This window comes from Echiichthys vipera (genome assembly GCF_963691815.1).
Source record: "Echiichthys vipera genome assembly, chromosome: 22".
NCBI classification, from domain to species: Eukaryota; Metazoa; Chordata; class Actinopteri; order Perciformes; family Trachinidae; genus Echiichthys; species Echiichthys vipera.
The window spans coordinates 6,801,115-6,822,261 of record NC_139847.1 but is presented as its reverse complement, the minus strand read 5'-3'; the positions used below and the strand labels follow the sequence as shown (position 1 = coordinate 6,822,261).

The window sequence follows — 21,147 nt, the reverse complement described above, 5'->3', positions numbered from 1 at the left end:
GTTGCGAACGGGTTAATACAACCTCAGATTTCTTCATTAATTAAAAAACATTTTACTGTAGCAGCAGTGAGAACATATGTGGTGGCAGTGTTGCTTTCACCTTATTAAACACAACCTCTACTACATCTACAAGTAACGTGATACGGCAAAAGACAAAATAGAAAACTCATAAATATGGAAAATCCCAAAGAAAAGCAGTAACTCCCCTGAGCATCTGCAACAACTTTGGTTATCCCCTTACTTTCCACCTACCGCCGTGTACACGTCGGCCGATAGGTAACAAGAAATTACAGTTCGGAGGTCAAACTCTCCATTACAAGGAGCACTGACAAGCATTTCTTACCTTCCTGGCATTTTACACTTTTCTTTTATAATCTTTAAATGCTCCAAATAAGCGTATGGCACTAAAATGTAAAGAAATCCACCAGCTGTTGAAACCCACAATATTCAATTCTCATATATTTCTGGTAAAAATCTGACCAATCATTCTATTCGGACGGACTAAAATGATTTGCTGAGCTTCCTGCCTGTCATCCGTTGCAGCCTCCCTTCCAGTTGCCTACCGCTGTCATCGCTCGCGAGTCTGGGGAGGAGGGAACGTCAAGGGTCAGGCAGAGGGTGGGACTTTGGAAGGAGGCGGAGTTGTTCATGTTCAAATTTGTACGACATGCCAGAAAGGTAAGAATTGCTTTAAAGTGTAATTTCAGCGAAAAATCATCCCATGGTCTTTTTCTGCACACAGCATTCATCAAATAAGCCGTGTAACAACTATTAATGGAGAAATCTGGTAGAGTCGCTAACAGCTGGACGTGGCTAACAGTGATTAGCTCGGGGCAGTACGGTGAAGGCATTCAAACGTCTTTTTTAACCACTAATACTGCTGAAAATAACAGCAAACCTCTGCAGCAGCATGAGAAGAGTCCCTACACATAAACCAAGGCACCAATGGGCTCCTTCCTTTTGGATTGACTTTGGTAATCCACTTGAATGGACTTTACTATGAGGGGAGCTGGTACAGGGGCCAGTTGGTAAGTCTTTAAAACACTCTTTTAATAAACTCTGGGTTCACTAACTATGTTGCTGGTGCTTTGTTTTCTGTGTAGGGACTCTTCTCATGCAGGTCTTATTTTGAGCAGTATTAGTGGTTAAAAATGACGTTTTAATGCCTTCACCGTACTGCCCCGAGCTAATCACTGTTAGCCACGTCCGGCTGTTAGCGACTCTCCCGGCTTTCTCAGTTAATAGTTGTTACACAAAAAAACTGTCCCAAAGGTTTATTTGATGTATCTTGGTGCCTAAAAAGACCAGGATGATTTTGCGCCAGAATTAAACTTAAAGTTTCTGATCACAATTCTTGAAAAGAAAATATCTAAATTTTAACGAACCCCTGAGATTGGAGTTTAGGAGTTTAATGTCAATCGGGCTACAGTACGTAAGCTAATAAACTAATATTCTAAATATTTCTTTATATACTTTAAACATGTCCACATGCTAACGTTTGCATGCTAACATCTTAAAATGTTTGTTAGCAAACCAACTGCAATGTTAGTATTTAGCTTGAGACACAACTGAGTGTAACTAGAGGTAACAACAACGCGGCAGCACCACTTCCGTCGTGCATCCTGCTGCACTTTACTTGGTCATCCACACAGTTACGTCATTAATGTGTGTGTCCTGCTGAACAGCCTGGTCACCTGGCACCTTTTCAATAATTAATTAGGCTGAGTCTAGACTTGTTATATCGCTGCTGCTGCTGCTACACTAAAAATCATACAACTGAAGACAGCAGACAACTGTAAATATACTATACAATCTATCACTGTTGCTGTGAGAAAGTGTTTCTACAATGCAGACGGTACATTTCTATAGAAAACACAAGCTTCTGGGCGTCAAATAGCATGTTTACATGTTCAGATGCTTTGCCATTAAAAGTGTAAAAACAGAAGTACTGCAGAAAAGTAAAAGCAGCACAGATACCAGGCACTGCAACCGAATATGTTAAAAGAGCTGCAACCTTCTCCATTAGACCATTAGTGCACACTGTAACCTTAGAAACGTTTCCTCTGAGGATCGTAGCAACCATCCCACAGAACTGTGAGCGTTTACGTGGGCAACTCTGAACACAAGACTGAGCATCGGATGTTCACTTTAACAGAAACATTTTGGGGTTTGTGCCAACGATATTATCCGCATGACTGCTAATGCTTGACACAGAGAGCCGCATTACTGCGAGTCTTGCTGCAGCCCCGTCAGTGCAAAACAGGAAAAGGCTGTGCTCAGACTTAAACTGAAGAAAGTTGCACAAGAGAAAAGAGAGATGGCAGATAATAGAAGAAGAAGCAGCAGAGAAAAAGGTCTGTTCTATGCGATCAACAAGTACGTTTACTTTCACCACAACCTGTTTTTAATTTTCCTCATCTTTAAACTGACTCATATAAAAGGCAGTTAATCCTGATTATCCAGATCAAATAGAAATAAAATGACCTTTATTCTCAGCGAACGCTAAACAGAATATACAGTATATATCTTAATCCCACGCAAACAAACACCCTAGTTTGCAGGGCTCTGTCTGCATTCAAAGATCAAACCAGCACATTTCTGGAGAGCCGAGCTCAGCCTCTCACACCTCAGCGTGTGTGCTTTCTGTTTGATCAGCTGCAGGTCAGAACTAACAAGAGGGATCTGCGTATTAAGTCAGATAAGGAGGAGCAAACAGGATGCAGCAGATCGGACGCAGATAGGAAATAAGATACATCAGTGTGAGGGTGCCGCTGAAGCGCTTTCTGAATGAAAGAGGAACAGGTGACTGCAGTGGAATGACAGGTATGACGATAATTATGTAGCCAGATAGGCCGAAGCATTGGCAGAGATCACTTGTAGCTGTCTAAGAATGAGGTAACGATCTGAACGTATTACCTAACTCAGCAGAAAACACAAAAGCACAACACACTCTTTAAAAAGCCCATAATAATCTTTATAATAAGGTAAAATCAGTGTCTCGTTTGTACACCACGCTCCACCTAAGCTCTTCTATATTTAGCCAGCGGATGACGCATTTATATAAAAAAAGACACGCCCATGTGTCTGCATTATTATTACTATTAATAATAAGCACCTGTCTTTCATTGCTACCAATCCACGTAAGCCACGAGACAAGAGGGAGGAGCAACAGCATACACATACAAGAAAAACACACTGCAGGAAGTGAGAAGGTTAAAACAGGTGAGCGGGTCAAGATGGTGGATGGAAACAGGAAAACACACACAAAAACATGCAAAGTAAAGGTTGGGACAAGAACAGGACAAATGATTACAGAGACAATAATTATAGCTGAAAGGAATTGGGATGATTTGAAATCGATTTTCTTAATTCATTCAGTTTTTTGGGTTATCAACTCAATCTATAATGACGTGTTATTGTGACGTTAAGGTTCACTACTGAGCTGGGGCTGGGCGATATGATGATGTAATATATATCAAAATGTCTATCGTATATATTCTTCTACATCTTTTCTATTGTTGAATGAGCGTTACGGCCATACTTACCTCATTTGGACGATGCTTTACGCTCCTATTCTTGCACTTTTTGTTAATTTTGCACCAAAGTTTTTACTAAAACGAGAAAATACTCAGTCCTTATCATTCGTCAAGTATTAAATTCACACAGGTGAATAGAAAAAAGCCTTTACCATGTGGTTATTTCAGATAGCCTATTTATTTAATGAATTATTAGCCAACATGAGAGAAGAGAGTTTGGCTGTCTATAACCATATTTATTTTTCCTTTGAATATTAATTAATGGTTTAATAACCATTTGTGAGGGTGCTTCAGTCAAAGAGGGAGCAGGATTGTGACGCTGGATGGATGCTGGGCGGCAGGTGTCTGTCTGCAGGGTGTGACGAGACGGCATGTAGAGCGGCTGATGGGTGTGGATGGAGATGAGGAGGAGGGGGCAGCGACACACACAGGAGCAAACACACACTTGATGCGTGTTGACATCAGCGGCGAGGAGCAGGGGGAGGTGACTCGTAACCAGAGCAGCAAACAGTGTGTCTGCTTTGTCAGGAGATCAACTTGATTTTTTTGGACTTGAAGACACAGCAACAGAAAAAAACGGTGCGAAGCCCACTGAGAATTCAAGGAAAAGCTCCTATCTGATTGGAGGGTGAGGGGACTCAAAAGCTCCAGGACCAATCAAACAGCTTGGGGGAGGGTATCCCGGGGTTCTCCCTACCTGGGGAGGCAGCGTCCCCATCCAGCAGGTTGTCGTCCTCGGTGGTGTGGAAGTCCATGATGGCGCCAGCTCCATCCAGCAGCTCCTCGTCGCTGCTGGCGCTGGCGATGCTGTTGTAGCTGTTCCTGCAGTAGCCTCTGTGGTACAGCTGCTCCGACTCCATTTAGCAACGCACCGGTGCCCTGGATGATAGGGAGGGAGGGTTGGGAGAGGAGGGGAGTGGTGGAGATATATACACACACTGTGTTGTGAGGATGCTCGGTTATAGACTACACGGGGAAGAGGTTAGGTGCACAGATGAGTCGGGTGGGTTGTTAACGTTCATATGGACTCAGAAAATAACAGCAAAGACACACAGTGATGCTGTGATGGAGAGATTATAGTCATACACACATTCACAGTCCAGCAAAAATCTACTTTTATCATTTGAACGGCAAGGGGGAAAAAAGGCCGGTTTCCAAAGCTTTTGTTCTCAGACACACAACAGAGAGATGATCATCAGGGTCCGTACGCACTAAACATTTTATCTCAGCGCTAACAGTTCTCAGGTCAGAGTCATTTCGTCAAACCTACTCCCAAAGCCTCTGAGACCAACTTTTACTAAGGAACGGGGACTCCTGAGCTAAGACTAGAGGGCAGGGTCGACCTCGCTGCGATGGATGACATCATGTCATACCTTCTATGCCCACAGTGATTGGCTGAGAGTTAATGAGTCCCTAAGAGCCTACTCACACTGTCCTTTTGGCCGCGGCCAAAACCGGTTTTTCAGCTAAAGTCTAGTACCTTTAAGCAGTGTGAGTGGACCCGCTCCGTGCTCAACTGCGGCCAGCGGACCGTCCACGGCCCGCTTGAAAGAGGTGGGCTTTAGCGGAGCCGTTTGCACATGTACGAGCACGAGCGTGCGCACGTGTACGAGCACGAGCACGAGCCCTACGGCAGTAGCGTTATGTCCGCCTGTTCGGACATGTAAATAGAAGGACGGACCATGCGCAGACATTTAACAACAACAACAATAGCGGTGAAAGGTTCGCGTTGATGTGATGTGGAGGTGAAGTGTTTACTGCAGATTTGGTCGGATGAAAATATTCAAAAACAGTCGACAAGACGCACAAAAACTCCGAGGTCTATGGAAAGATTTGTAAACAAAGCCACACACACGCGATCAATGCGTGTGACGTGTTACGGCGTGATGGCGTATGGACAGCAAGAAGCATTGGCCGGCCCAGGTAGTGTGAGTACAAACAGGGCTGGGGCGCGGGGGGGAGAGGGAGGGGGGACAAGTACCCTAAAGTCCGGGTCTCGGTCCGGGAGGTCAGTGTGAGTAGGCTCTGAGTGTGTATTTATGATAGAAACACTTTTGGAAATAGTCTGTTATGTGCAATTAAGGTTTATAAATAGAATGTATCACGTGGTGTCTCTGATTTAATATGAAACCAAGAATATACTTTTTGTATAAAAATTGATTTGTAAGTATGTTCAGCTTGTTTTCTGACAGGTAGGACTACGACAAGTCTGGCAGCTCATTGGACAATCAGTGGATATGTAGGCCTATATAAGAAGCATTTTAATTATAGGGCTAGAATAACCATGGCTGATACAGACACCATACTCTGCCAAAACCCAAGAGAAAACCAAACTGGACCAATGACGGACTCTTATTCCTTGCTCTACTTGTGGATGAAAGGAAAGATGTTATCAAAGGAAAGTTTGGAGTTGGGATCTCTAGAAAAACAAAAACAGAAGCTCGGAAAACTATTTGCATGCATGTCAGTATTTCCTTTCCTCTCCTGCAGAAGCATTTTTCCCGTGGCAAAACAGCAGAGAGTTGTAACAACTTTAATCTGTGGTGATATTGGGTGGTTTTTATTGGTTTGTTTGCAAAATTGTTTTATTCAGGGATACTTTACATTTTTCCTCCCTAGAGGCAGTGTGGCCCTTTTTTATTTTACATAAAGGGAGAGCTAAATTCACCCTTTATTGATTTATTTTTGTTGAAGAGAATAGAATTATTTATTTATTTATATTTTATAGATGAAGTCTGGTGAAACTGGGAAAGTTTGCCACTTCTTTTCTTGCAGGGAAATCCATGCGGTTCTGTCATTTAAATAAAAACATTGTAAAATAATTATTTTGTCTTTAGTACTTTTAAAAAAAAATCAAAAATCTGGTCTGTTATAAAGAAAAATCTGTGTTTTTTTGAGGCCACATCGCCCAGCTCTAACATAATTAGTACTTTTTACGATTGCTTCCTTCAGATAATACTTGGGATGAGACATTACAATGATATAATGCTGAACAGTCAAGTGTATTTATAGGCAGATGGATTAAAATGGCACATGGACATCCTCCCTACACTGAGAGGATGATCAGAAAAACTGCTGGAACAAAGAGAGCAGAGTGGCTTCAACACCACCTTTGCTCAGACCTCGCCCCCCTGTGGAGGAGGTGGAACTACAGCAGAATCTGTGACCACAAACACGACAGACGGGACCGAAAATGATCCCCAGCGGGCAATGGCAGTCCAATGACTCCTGAGAATGATAAAGATATTTATAGGAATATCAGCCTCAACGAATAGTGAATCACAAAGTGCTACAGAAAAAGATTTAACGCGCTTGTGCTGCAGCCTGACTGATCCTCAGTAATCCTTTACGTTCTGACAGGTCGCTCCATATTCATCTATATCTCCTGCGCCTAATAGACGGACTTTCTATTAGATCTTGAGTTTTTCTCCAGCAGTGTGTGTGTGTGTGTGTGTGTGTGTGTGTGTGTGTGCTGTGGACTTTGAAAAAGGCCACAATAAAAAGGAAGTGCAGAGAAAGAAAAAAGTTGGAGTCAGCTCGGTTGATTTAGGAAGTGGGCTTTTTCCCTCGTAATGTGGAAAGTGCTTCTGTAACAAAACAATGCTTTCATCCAGTAAATACAGACAGCGAATGCCAAGAGAGGGACACAACTGGATTTCACAAGAGCTGAAGCACAATTTAAATAAAAACAGTGAGTGTCAGGGTAAAACAGACATCATTTATTACTAGTGGAAAATATCTCAACAATGTTTGGACTAGATTCGCCCCCTCCGAGACGATTAGTTGAATAATCGTTGGGTCTTTGTCCACTAGAATTTCTTTAGTTTATTTATTTATTTATTTTTCATGCTGAATGACTTATTTCCAAGAAACTTATCTGCACATCTCTGGAAAACAATATTTAAAGTGGTGCTTTTGCCAGATTCTTTGTGGAGGAACTCAGTTTTACAGTTTTTTAAATCACCTAATCGACAAAATTGTATGTTTGTTGACTAAGGGCGCACTCACACTGTCCTTCCGCACCGCGCCCCGGGCTTTAGGGTACTTGCCCCCCCTCCCTCTCCCCCCGCGCCCCAGCCCCGTTTGTACTCACACTGCCAGGGCCTCGCACAAATGCTTCTTGCTGTCCATACGCCATCACGCCGTAACACGTCACACGCATTGATCGCGTGTGTGTGGCTTTGTTTACAAATCTTCCCATAGACCTCGGAGTTTTTGTGCGTCTTGTCGACAGTTTTTAAATATTTTCATCCGACCAAATCTGCAGTAAACACTCCACCTCCGCATCACACCAACGTGAACCTTTCACCGCCATTGTTGTTGTTGTTAAATGTCCGCGCATGGTCCGTCCTTCTATTTTCTATGTCCGAACAGGCGCACATCTTGGGCCAATATTTCAGGTTTTCAGGTGTAGCCAGCAGAGATCCGGATAAATATATCTGGGCCAAGACTTCCTCTTTTGTGAGCCAGTCAACGTTTACTGTCCAAGTCGGTACTTTTTTGTAGATTTTGTAGGTCCTGACGCCATTTCAGCCAATCTCTATAAACCAATGCATGCATATGAATGCGGATAAATAAAAAACAACATTAATAAAAAGCTTAATCTTCATTTTCACCTGATAATTATGGGTTCTGAGACTGCATTTCGGCCACACAGACTGCGCGGAAAGCCTGCTTAAACATGGTTTTTCAATACTACTTGAACTACGAATGGAAACCAGAAAGATTCAGACACCAAAATCCTGTACCGTTGTCTACAGGTTCTGCATTCACAGGCAGATATCTGTTTATAGAAATTATTACTGTAAATGGCTGATACACTTCTAGGCTCTAATTCAGATTTATTTTATACTTAAGAAATGAATTGCACTGGCGTCGACCCTCTAAAGGAGCGGTGTGTAGGATTTAGTGTCATCTAGTAGTGAGTTAGAGATTACAACCAACTGAATACCCCTCCCCTCACCCTTCCCTTTCCAAGCGTGTAGTAGAAGCTACGGTGGCCTTCAGGTAAGGATATTGCCTCTTTAATTTGCTTTTTGCTTTTTTGGCGACAATGATTCCTTCTCCTGTGGCGTGGCAAAAGTATGATCTTGCATTATGAACAAAAGTACAGTGCAAGTTCAAATTTGCAGTGACAAGCGCGTCTCACTGAGCTCCTTCTCCAGTCTGAGCAAAAACACGTTTAGCCTTGCCGGTACCACGTAGTGCTTTATGTCCCTCTCAACCGTTCATAGTTTTTTATAGACCAGAAGGACATGAAAGCCTCCACAGAGCTTACCTGTCCTTACCTGAGGATAAGTCAGATTGTTGGCAGAGATAATTGTTCACCAGTGAGGACTTATTTATGAATGAAGATGTTGATTTGAGGTCATAAATCAGTTAAAACGCTACAAAGTGTCCCTTTAACTTTGTGGAGTGTTGGAGTGAAAGTCACTCTCCACACACAAACAAACCCAGACACTCTGTGATGATAGGAATACCACATTAAAGCCCCAGCCACATCAGGAACAAAAGCCCTCCAACAAGGCCAACAGTGGAACTGATAATCCTCTCTGGCACAAACTCTATAATGGTAGGGCAAAGAGGGAAGAGAAACATTTCCCCCTGAGCCAACAATCGCACTGATTCGCCATGAGACAGGACTTCCCTTTGAGCCATATCAAATCAGCGTGGCCAGGAAATTCAATTCAGCTCGTTTGCAGTGTCGGTCTCGTCTAGGTGAGCTCATGTGATGTCGCCTTTTGACCTCAGGTTACACTGCTGAACCGCAGCGATGTGAAGCAAGAATAGCTCACCTTAAACCTTTCTTCTTAATAACTTTGTTTGGATTGAAACTAAGCTTTTGTGGCAGTTCTGAGAAGTAAAGAAAACACATTTAAGCACAGCAGGGTGCTGATTCATGCAGCATTTCTTAGACTGGGAGTAGGAAGTGCATGTTAAAATTATGCATTTAGCTGTGCTGCTGAGCCTCTTAACGAAGGTCTGCTTCAATTAGACTTGTCATCTTTTGTCCCATTTCTCTCCGACACTTGATAGCTATACTATAATTACGTCTGCAGTCTACTTATTCATGTTTCCCTTCATTCTTTGCAACAGTAATCAAAACAGTAATTACTCCGGGGTGACTGTTGATTATTGAGAAGCTACTATCCATGTGAGTCAGATTTCATTTTGCAGTTTGAGGACGTGGATAAGCTAAAGAGAGGGGCGTGTGTGTGTGTGTGTGTGTGTGTGTGTGTGTGTGTGTGTGTGTGTGTGTGTGTGTGTGTGTGTGTGTGTGTGTGTGTGTGTGTGTGTGCGGTCGATAACAGCAGCATAACCAACTGCGAGGGAACAAAACGTTGCAGGGACTTTCTCATGTTACACAACTATAGTTGAGCAGCGAGAGCCGTTATCTTCCTCCGGCTGGTCACCATGGAGGTGTTGCCCGTGGCGACTGTTGCTGGGATGTGACTCAGCGTTTTGCCCTCCATCTAACAGACAGGCTCTCACCTCCTCCACAGACGGGGGCCAATGAGTTGACACACATCCTTCAACAGCTGCGGCGGCGGGTGATCGATATATGGATCGCTCTGTAGCAAAAACCTTCAGCAGATCCAACGCAACAGGGAGCGTTCACACCTCACAATTAACAGCAACATGCAGCACGGACTGACTGCTGAAGTTGTGCAGGAATGTAGTGATGACAGTCTGAAACATGCAGACACCAAAAATAAAACAAAGAACTTTCTCTTCACAACTAGTTGTTATTACTAGGTCTGTGTTTTTGCAAGATTCTGCTTAATTGTCGACTGTTTTGATCATCGACTCATCAATTTGATTCATTTTATTAAGAAAAAAAGTAAAAATTCTCTGATTCCAGTTTCTGAAACGTTAATATTTTGTGGTTTCTTTCCTCCCCTAAAGCCCTACTCAGACGGGATTAGATTAATATGGGGATGTGGGGTAAAACAGTCTTACCTCAGGACGTCTGTAATATAAATGGCCGATTCACATAGGATTAAGAAATCCCTGTATTCTACCAGAGGTGTGAGGGGTTACTCGATCTACGCACTACGTCACCTTCCTGTTGCCATGCGCGTGCTACGTAGCTTCCTGATGTCACAAAATGAGCTAAACACGAAAAAAAAGGACAGAAATGATTATATAAAAAGAGTCATGAGTGCTTTATCGAGCACCTCCATGCACGAAAAATGTGGAAACTACGTATTGATGGGATATGACCGGACATGAGTTTTACAGAGGGTCGTATTCGGACGGGACTAGTTTTACCTGAGGTATTTTTACTGGACTGTTTTACAGAAGATGAAAATCAACGTATTTTTTACTGACATTCTCCTGAATAATTACTGACATGACGCATTCAGAGAGCACAATAGACTGTGTAAAAAATGGACGTAGCCTCTCCGTCGAGGTCCGTTGTCTAAACTTGATTCAACCGTCCTCGCCTACGGGAGTCAGCCTCAGTCTCCGCCTCATTTCCTCTGACCAAAAAAGGGCAAGTACTGTATGTGACGTTGGGGGGAGGGAGATACGTCCATCTGGCTGACGTTTATCTCCAAGGAGAAGTGAGGACCAGAGGCTAACTGTAACTCAAGAGGCCACGCCCCTAATTATTTGTAAACTTTAACCTCCAATAAAATAAAAACTAGCCTGGTACAAAACAATTCACCCCCCTCAGTGTTGTCATGGAGATATGAGCTAAACATACAGACTAAAATAGTTTTTTGTACCAGGCCTTAAACAGGTTTAATGATGCTGTGAAAACGTCCTGTTTAACATGGGGGTCAATGAGAAACTGCTCTATTATGCAAACTACTCCTAGTGGACACTCAGAGAACTGCAGTTTTTGGCGCTTCATTATTGAATCAAAGAGGAATTCGCTGTGGTGGGGGCTTGGCCAGGTATAAAACCTCTACAAATGACCTTACCCCAGGTCCCCATATTAAACTAATCCCGTGCAAACAGGGCTTTAGGCAGTAAACTGGAAAACCTTGAGTTGTGGACAGAACAAGAAATGTGAAGACGTCATCTTGGGCTCTGGTAAAAGAATCCATTAAATAATCAATAATGGATAGTTGCAGCCCTACGATATATTGCCTTTTTTAAAGCTCACCTCAACGGTCAGAGTATAAACAACACACCATCATATATTGTTACATTGGAGTGGAAGAGTCAAATTGCTGAGGATACATTACAATGCTGATGTAAGCAGTAGAGGTTTGAAACACAAAATAAACACTGTCGTACATTATTCAGCCTCCTTCTCGACAAGCTGGCACGACATGGTTGCCCTTGATGGATGTTATGTAGAGTAATATGATGCTAATTAATACCTTCACTTAAGCCCATTAAAGCCTCTTAAAGTCATTTACGTCATCTGAGATTGCCAGTGGTGCCACGTGTTAATTAAAAATCAATGCATTGTGTTTGAGAATCAATGCAGTATCACAAAACCTCATATCGCGATACTCAAGTCAAGTGTTTCAGCAGCTTCTTAAACTCTGTGTAATTACAGCGTTCAGTGGATTCAACCAATAATAAAAAGTATTATCACTTAATCTGTTAATTAGATAACTTGGTTTAGATAATAGAAACCTGCACAGCATTTAATAATCAGTCAATAATACGCTGCTGTCTCACGAGGAGACACTGCTGTTCAAAAATAAAGCAACAGAACCGATTAAAGGCAGAGGAAGTTCATAGTTTTACAAAATGAATGCTGGAAGATGAATAATGCATGTTCTATCTGGCCTGCAGCAAAAGTTAAAAGAAGTGCAGTCATTTAAGAAATCCTGAAAGTGTGTCGGTATATGTGTGAGTGTGTGTGTGTGTGTGTGTGTGTGTGTATGTGTGTGTGTATGTGTGTTATCGATCGATTTTCATCCAGCCTACGCCAGTCAGAGAATACTGTTTTACTTGGGAGACAGCAGTCGATGCATCCTAATATTAAAAAAGAAGTATAATAAAAATCTACCAGACGGGTAAAATTATTCACTTTGGGGTGAAAAATCACCACATGTTCATTCAGATATCTCATTATGCTGTAATTGTGTGCTGCCACTCTGGGGATGTAGAGTCCAAAGGCGGATGTTTTCATCTAAGACGCTACGATAAAGGAAGTGAAAGTGAAGACGTGTGATTGAGCAAAAATTCAAAAACATCTGTTATCTGTGCTGACGCGCGTAATCCGACCTTCTACTTCAGGAACAGCAACACAGGAAGAAAACAGACGGGAGGGAGATAATCACTGAGATGAGATGCCTCGACTGTCTGACTGGGAATCAAACTTTGACGAAATGACGGCAACGGCTCCAGGACGACGTTAACACAATCAGGAGCGCTGATTAAACCAACAGGCAGAGCAAATCCAATAAAGAGTGCAGTGCAGGGCCTTTGGTTTGACCCGTCTGGAACCAACCGGGTGGAAAGAGTCTTGATTCTGTGCTGACCAATCACAAATCAAAGATTTAATACCTCAACAGTGACGAAGGGGGAAAGGTTACAGCGGGGAAACATTAACTTGAGTTTAGTTCAAGTATCAAGGACGTGTAGTCGCCGTGCTAAACGCGTCCCTATGCAAAGAAACTGGATAAATACAATGGCTCCGTGAACACATGGTCCATAAAACATACATTATAATTTATTACATAGTTTATATTGTATTTGCATTTCTTTCTTCTCCAAGAAAAGTGTCCAGAACCCAAATATATTCAAGTTAGCTTTGATAGAAGAGTAAGAAAACCAGCAAATATTCACTTTTGTACTAGTGCAGTGTTTTCCTATTTTAAAATCTGTAAAATTGTATCATTATTGTGTTGTTTTTGCTACTTATGTCTCCTGTTTTTTATTTCTATGTTATTGATTTGTTTCTTTAGTAAAAGACAAATCTACATTTCATGTTATGGAAGGTGCTATATAATCATTATTATTATTAAATTTTTTATTATTATTATTATTATAACTATTTTAGTAGTAGCAGTATTTCTGGTATGTTTGCCTCAAAAATAACTACAAGATGAACTGATTCTCAAATGATAATAATAATAATAATAATAATAATAATAATAAAAATCACCCGTAGGTGTGAATGGTTGTCTGTCTCTGTTCGTCTCTATGTGTCCTGTGATAAACTGGCGTCCTGTCCAGGGTGTACCCCTCCTCATGCCCGATGTCAGCTGGGATCAACTCCAGCCCCCCCGCAATTATTAATATATTAATATGAATAATAATAATAATAATATCGGAACCATAATTAGTCTGTTCACAGCCACTTTGAAAGTGTTAATTCAACTCCCTGGGTTTTATATTCAACACTTCCAAAGTGTCTCTATTGGTCGACTCTGGACTTTTTAAAGTCAACAACATCAGCTCCGATACAGGAAATCTGTCCTGCCACATGCCAGCACACAGCGCAACAGACTGTTCAGAACAATACAATCACAAACACCTGATATGTTTTTCTCATAATCTGTCCACTGCACCTTAGATTGTTATCGGTTTACATTTGCACCTCAACTAGACTGCTTATCTATACATTTTAATGTCTCTTTTATATTGTTTATATTACTGTGTTGATGTGTCTGTGTGTAATGCTGCTGTTACACTGCAATAAAGTATTTCTATTCTATTATGTTCTATTATTTTACAGATATAAATGTATCACTGTAATGCGTCAACTTTTTTTTTTACACAATAGTTGCTTTGATGTTAAGTTGCACCGTAAAGCTGAATGTTTAGGGTGCAACTTACCCTCAAAACAACTATTATGCAAAAAGTGAATACATAACAAGGAGGGAGAAGAGTGTTTTTAAAAGAACACATTAAAGGCAAGAGGACAGAATTCACAAGCGCAAGACTGATGGTGACAAACATCCGTGACAGTCAGCATGGCAAACAAAACCTCAGTGCGTCCCAGCACACTCTCAGCAGTGACAACAGGTGTTGTGCCTTATGCAGCACCCTTGCCGTGAAACGCACCCCCTCGCATTATAGGTGATATTCTGGATCAGAAGGCTGTTGTTTCCACCTATAGGAGTAGGTTATATACAGGTAACCACATTAAAAGCACACACTTTTGAACCTATGTATTGCAAGAAAAGCTGGGATTATATTTAGGAAACGCTGAGTCAAATACATTCAACTTGCTCAAAAGATCCATTTCATCTCATCTCATCTTCAGCCTCTTATCCGGGGTCGGGTCTCGGGGCAGCAGCTTTAGCAGGGGACCCCAAACTTCCCTTTCCCGGGCCACATTAACCAGCTCTAACTGGGGGATCCCGAGGCGTTCCCAGGCCAGTGTGGAGATCTAATCTCTCCACCTGGTCCTGGGTCTTCCCCGAGGCCTCCTTCCGGCTGGACGTGTCCATTTAGTTCATTTTGTAATCGTGGCTGCAGTAAATTTCCACAGAACATACAAAAAGGTGTTGTTTTGGGTTCGCTATTATCCAAGTTTGTGATTTTAAGACTGTAAGTAATCAATGCTCTGACCATTGTGGGTTACCTGTATGTGTATATATATACATATAAACTACTCCTACACAACACCGGTGTTGAGCCATATTCAGCACCCCTGCCATGAAATGCATCCCCTCGCATTACAGGTGTTATTCTGGATCAGAAGGCTGTTGTTTGGACCTATAGGAGTAGTTTTTATATATATACACACCGGTTATATACACACGTAACCCACATCGGTCAGAACATTGGTTACTTGCAGTCTTTAAACTATTTTAAAGAGTTTAAAATCACAAACTTGGATAATTTCGAACACAAAACAACCCCTTTTGTATGTTCTGTGCAAATATACTGCAGCCATAATTACAAAATGAATGAAATGGATCTTTGGAGCAAGTTGAATGTGTTTGACTCAGTGTTACCTAAATATAATCCCAGCTTTTCTTGCAATTCATAGGTTCAAATGTGTTTTTATTGGGTTACCTGTAAATAAACTACTCCTATAGGTGAAAACAACAGCCTTCTGATCCAGAATATCACCTATAATGCGAGGGGGTGCGTTTCACGGCAGGGTGCTGAACACGGCACAACACCGGCGCATGCATTAACTTCACATCTGCATTTCACGGCGCAAATATCCAGTAGAAAAATCACATACAAGCGGGATTGGGTGCATGCAGCCGCTGGATTGTGCAGCCTCGGTTTCCTTTAGCATCCACACAAGAGGCCCTGGACCAACCAGAGCGTCAGTCTGCCCACTAAGATACAGTGACTTCACCACTTCACCACAAAGTGCACGGCGGCATCGACACCGAGCCACCAAGACACGTCTGACAGCGGCAGGAGGATGGACGGGTGGCCTCTCGATGGTGAAACACACACACATCTTTTCTGGAACACACACTAGAAGCGAGCCGTGATGAGCTCATTTATGTTAAAAACACTAAAGAAACAACACCGTACCTTCCTGATGCCTCGGTTCCAGCTCGGACACGACGATTCATCCTTTTCCCCCTTTTTTTAAATGGAGTTTAACCGATTTTCTGGTTTCCGCACACGAGTGGATTTGACATTCTCCTCATCATGATGGTGTTTTCTTTTTTCAGTCCCATTCCTGTGTCAGTGACGTTCACTTCCTGTTGCTCACCCCCTCCCCTCCCATCACCACCAGCAGCAGCAGCAGCAGCAGCAGCTCCAGCAGCAGCTCCCACCCACAGTCTGTGGTGGTAAAACAGGCAGGAAGGAGAAAACATCTGATCAATAATTCATCCAGTCACTGCAAATCAAACAGATATAAAAAATAATTAAAAAAAAGAATGGGGTCACTGACTACAAATGGCAGCCAGTGTCACTGTTAAGCACTTTGCCTGTGAATGTTCTCATGTGTCCAGGTCATCGTTAGACTCAAAGCAATTCCAGTCAAAAGCAACTGGACTTGGTTATTTGTTTATTTGTATTTTGGGTTTCTACAAGAACATGTTTACTTACTTAAATGTTTAAAAAACACATGATTTTTCTCATCGTGTCTGTCTGAATATACCTGTATTCACCCTGTGTCTCTATTATTATTCATGTTACACACACAGGCCCGATATACACACACACACACTCAAGCAGGAACTATACACGCAATTATATGCAATTAATGGAGAGATGTTAGAGCGAGGGGGCTGCCAGTGGCTGGCGCCCCCAGCAGTTGGGGGTTTGGTGCCTTGCTCAACAGTACCTAAGCAATGGCCAGGAGATGAACTGGCACCTCTCCAGCCTACAGTCCACGCTCCATTCATGGTCCACACAGGGACTCAAACCGACATCCCTCCTATTCCTAGCCGAATCACCTATGGACTGAGCTACTGCTGCATTGTTTTGAGTATAGGGACTCTTCTGATGCTACTGCAGAGGTTATTGAGTCAGTATAGTAGTAATATCAGTATTGGTGCATTCCTGATTAAGACTCTTTCTGAAAGAGATTCTGACTTTATGAGTGAACTGAACATTAAGAGAAAAAGATGCTCAGCAGGGAATCAACCTCAAACTCAGACAGACTTCCATACTTCAGAAGATGTGTTTTTATATTTACATATGCGGGGTGCATTCATTTTATGGGCTCCAACAATTAGATATCATTATTCAGCACATCATAGATAGTGAAGCGTTACCATCAAGCAAAAGGAAGAACGTCAGCACCGTATTTGTACGGCAACAGAAGACAAGCAAAGTGAAGGACAAGTTTTGACTTTATAATCTTTAGGCAGTAACAATATTTAATTCAATCACAGAAAAATAACATTTTGAATTTGTACATATCCACTCAGTATCACAGATCAATGAACATCAGTGATTTAACTAAAATGAGAATGTTTTTACTTTATGCTACTACCCAACAGTACCACCTATTGACCAGAACGAGTAATATCCATTACAGGCTTATTTGCTCAGAGCTGGTTTTCCTGACCGTGAGCTTAAGTCACAATAAGAGGCTCCAAACATCTACAGATCACACTACTTTTATCTCATCAACAGTAGAATAAATCCTCCATGTTTATACTTCATTTGAAGAAAGTGTGCTTCTTTCATCGCAGTTTCTTTTTCAGCAAGAGTTTGAACATTGTACGTCTCTTTGTAGTCAAGTTTTCTCCAGACTGTGATAGAAACCAGTGTCTCTGCGGTGCTGTTGGACCGGCATGTTCCTCCTGGTGCTGCTGACCTTCTCCAGGTCGATCTCCACCAGCACCACGCCCGGCTTCTCCCCTCCGCAGTCGCCCAGCACCTCACCCCAGGGGTCCACCGCCAGGGCGTGGCCGTACGACGAGCGCTTCTCGTTGTGCCGGCCGACCTGCGCCGCCGCCAGGATGAAACACTGGTTTTCGATTGCCCGTGCACGCAGTAACACCTGGGAATACATACATGCTTGGTTGGCGTGGGTTTATATCTTATATATAACGAGTAATCAAACAGTCTGTTGTCTTATCATGACTCATCTCACCTCCCAGTGAGCAGCTCCTGTTGCTACAGTGAAGGCTGATGGGTAAGTCAGAATCTCGGCCCCGTGACTCTGCAGAGCGAGCGATAACTCTGGGAATCTCAGATCATAGCAGACGCCCAGGCCAACCTGTGGACACAAAATACAAATGCTCAAAAACAAAAGACAGAACACAAACAGATCTGATATTTAGCATTTTGTGTTAAGGTTTCAGAGCTGAGAAATAGTCTTATATTCCTCTACTGTTATAGTTTTCTATCACCCAATAATATGAGGAATGACTGTGCATTTAAAGCTCTAATTGTTGATAGTTATTATCACAGGAAATGACACCTTGCCGATGGGAGTTTGGACCGGAGGCATGAGGGAGGGTCCAGGGATGGTGAAGGCACTTTCTTTAAGGGATACGCCTTTTTCTGGCAACTCCACATCAAACAAATGGGACTTCCTGTAGACTGAAACGATGTCACCTGTGGGTGCAATGACGATGCGTTAATATGAGAATGTAAAACATGGACTGTGGGTCCTAAAAAGCATCTAATAAGCACTTTAACTAGTTTGGATTTGTTTCATGAGTGTGTTTCTGAGAGAATGTAAAGAGAGATTGTTAAATGGGCAGTACCTTTATCATTAATTATGATGTGACTGTTGTAGATTCGTCTGTCGGACTCCCAGTCGTGCCCTTGTTCATGAAATCCTCCAAGAGACAGCCACACTTCCAACTTCCTGAAAGAAAGAGAGGTTCAAATACCAATCATGTGCCAATTATTCACATCGTCAGCACATGATCAAGAAAAGGTGGTGAAGCAGTAAGATAAAACCCTGTTAGCTCTTTTTTTAATCTCATGTACAAACACTGTTTATTTAAATAGGACAGAGCCTAGAGTAGTTTCTCCTGCTCTCAGCCAGCAGCCAACTGAACAATATCTTCAAACAAACGTTTCTGCCAAAGCGGGGCGCTGAGCAAAATACCTAAAGCAAAACCAACGAGAATTACCACCGTGTGGTTGAATGCCTCCACCAACTTGTCATGGTGCAGTTCGCATCCAAACCGTCCAGACTTACATAATATATGTAGTAAAATATCAAGGAATTATAAAAAGTGTATTTTTGGCGAAACGTGGATGCTTCTCACACATCCCTGCAGCACAAAATAATTCAGGATCCAACCAAACGTCTCCCCTCCTGTTCCTGAGCTATGAATGATGCACAGAGAAGCGTTAATAATGCAGAACATGGTGAAAGCAAAGTGAAGTTGACCTTTGACCTTTTGGATATGAAAATCCATTATTTCACATCACTCAAATTAGACATTTGAGTGAAATGTCATAATTAGCGAAGGAATTCTTTAGTTATGTGACCTTTTATGTGATAAATCTGAAGAAAATCCCTTAAAATATCATTCTGGCGCAAAATCATCCCATGGTCTTTTTTGGCACTTAAATATATCAATAAGCCACTGAGACAGTTTTTTTTGTGTAACAACTATTAACGTAGAAATCTGTGAGAGTTGCTAACAGCCGGACGTGGCTAACACTGCTTAGCTCGGGGCAGTACAGTGAAGGCATTAAAACTTCTTTTTTAACCAGTAATTCTGCTCAAAATAACAGCAAACCTCTGCAGCAGCATGAGAAGAGTCCCTACACATAAAACAAAGCACCAATGGGCTCCTTCCTTTGGGATTGACTTTGGTAATCCACTTGAATGGACTTTACTATGAGAGGAGCTGGTACAGGGGCCAGTAGGTAAGTCTTTAAAACACTCTTTTAATAAACTCTGGGTTCACTTACTACATTGTTGATGTTTTGTTTTATGTGTAGGGACTCTTCTCATGCTGCTGCAGAGGTTTGGTGTTATTTTGAGCAGTATTAGTGGTTAAAAAAGACGTTTTAATGCCTTCACTGTAATGCCCCGAGCTAATCAGTGTTAGCCACATGGCTTATTTGATGTATGTGGGATGATTTCATGCCGGAATTACACTTTAAGGCGTTCCTGAACTATCACAATAAAAAATGTGACCCGTGTCAATGTTTTCCTACGAACAGAAATGAAAAAAAGAAACGTATATCTACTTTGCCAGCTGAGTGTACTGTGACATTGTGTCTCCCGTCAGGCTCTCAGACAACGACAGCGTCTCCTGCTGACTGGATCCGATGTAGTCGAAGCACTCGGGCAGGAAGACCATGCTGGCCCCCCGCTCCTTGGCTTCCTCCACCAGCTGTTTACAGGCGGCAAAGTTGGCCTTTTTGTCTGAAGTGGCTGTCATCTGACACACTGCAGCCACTGGGTGAGGTAAAGTCGACATCCTGCAGAGAAGAGAGTGTTATTATAACCAGTGTACAGAAGCTGAATGACTGGCAAAGATGTTAGGACAAGAATAGTTAATCATTAACTCCACTAGTTAATTATTATAGAATATTGTACAGCTTTGCACCAATGTTGATCTAATTTAAATGCTGAAATTAATGCACTATTTACTCTATTCATGCTCTAACATCGTTTGTTACTATAGTAACTGTACTGCAGAAAATAATCCAAATAACACAATTCAATTGTAGTCTTTGTCATAAATTCCCTGCTGAGAGGATCAGCTGTTTGATATCAAAACATTACATTCCCCAGTCAGAATAATAAACATACCTGTTTTGTAGCTTGATCCCTCGTCTCCGAGCTGAGAGAGAGGCCAAATACTTTACAGATGTTCCCAAAATGCACCTCACCTTGAACATTGGACAGCACGTCCTCCTTCCTTTTTAGTCCATGTTAGTAACACATTTGTTCAGTGTGTTGAGTGCACTGTGCAGCAGGAAGGACAGGATCAGAGCTACTGTCTTCTTCTTCTCTGTTGTTTTTCAGAGGATAAAACCAACATGAAGGCTTACCGTCTCCACCTGCTGGAGAGCATTTGCTTTTGTCTGACAACGTGTATGATACCTAGAGTAGAGTGTTGAAATTTACTTTTTTGTATTGATTAAAAACAAACAATATACTTAGATTATAACTTTAAATAAACAAATTGCATTAAGGTTCAGTTTTTAAGGTTCTGGGGTTGGTAGAGGTCTGGTTTGGATCTACTTCTATTATAAAAATGTACTTTTATGGATATAAATGGTTTCCCAAAATGACAAAATCAATTTGTAGATATCAGGGAAAATGAATCCTTGTCTTGAT

General features: G+C 42.0%; 2 protein-coding genes across 4 annotated transcripts in view; both read right to left on the bottom strand.

Moving 5' to 3' along the window:
- The window catches only part of clcn3 (chloride channel 3), a 50,204-nt gene extending 34,107 nt beyond the window's left edge, over positions 1-16,097 (bottom strand). For 2 of the 3 annotated variants that reach the window (XM_083937388.1, XM_083937390.1), the window contains exons 1-2: positions 15,957-16,097; positions 4,234-4,415 (exon numbers count right to left, since the gene is read on the bottom strand). In XM_083937388.1, the coding sequence (XP_083793514.1) occupies positions 4,234-4,396 (163 nt within the window). In that variant the 5' untranslated portion in view covers positions 4,397-4,415; positions 15,957-16,097. The remainder of the gene's footprint in view (positions 1-4,233; positions 4,416-15,956) is intronic. The other variant, XM_083937392.1, reaches the window with a different exon arrangement.
- Positions 16,098-17,367: 1,270 nt separating this feature from the next.
- On the bottom strand, positions 17,368-20,749 carry nit1 (nitrilase 1). The gene is made up of 6 exons (XM_083937225.1): positions 20,617-20,749; positions 20,049-20,282; positions 18,599-18,702; positions 18,310-18,446; positions 17,980-18,105; positions 17,368-17,886 (listed from the first exon to the last, which is right to left on the bottom strand). The coding sequence occupies exons 1-6, from the start codon at positions 20,703-20,705 to the stop codon at positions 17,620-17,622; spliced, it is 957 nt and encodes a 318-aa protein (XP_083793351.1). The 5' UTR covers positions 20,706-20,749; the 3' UTR covers positions 17,368-17,619.
- Positions 20,750-21,147: the final 398 nt, after the last annotated feature.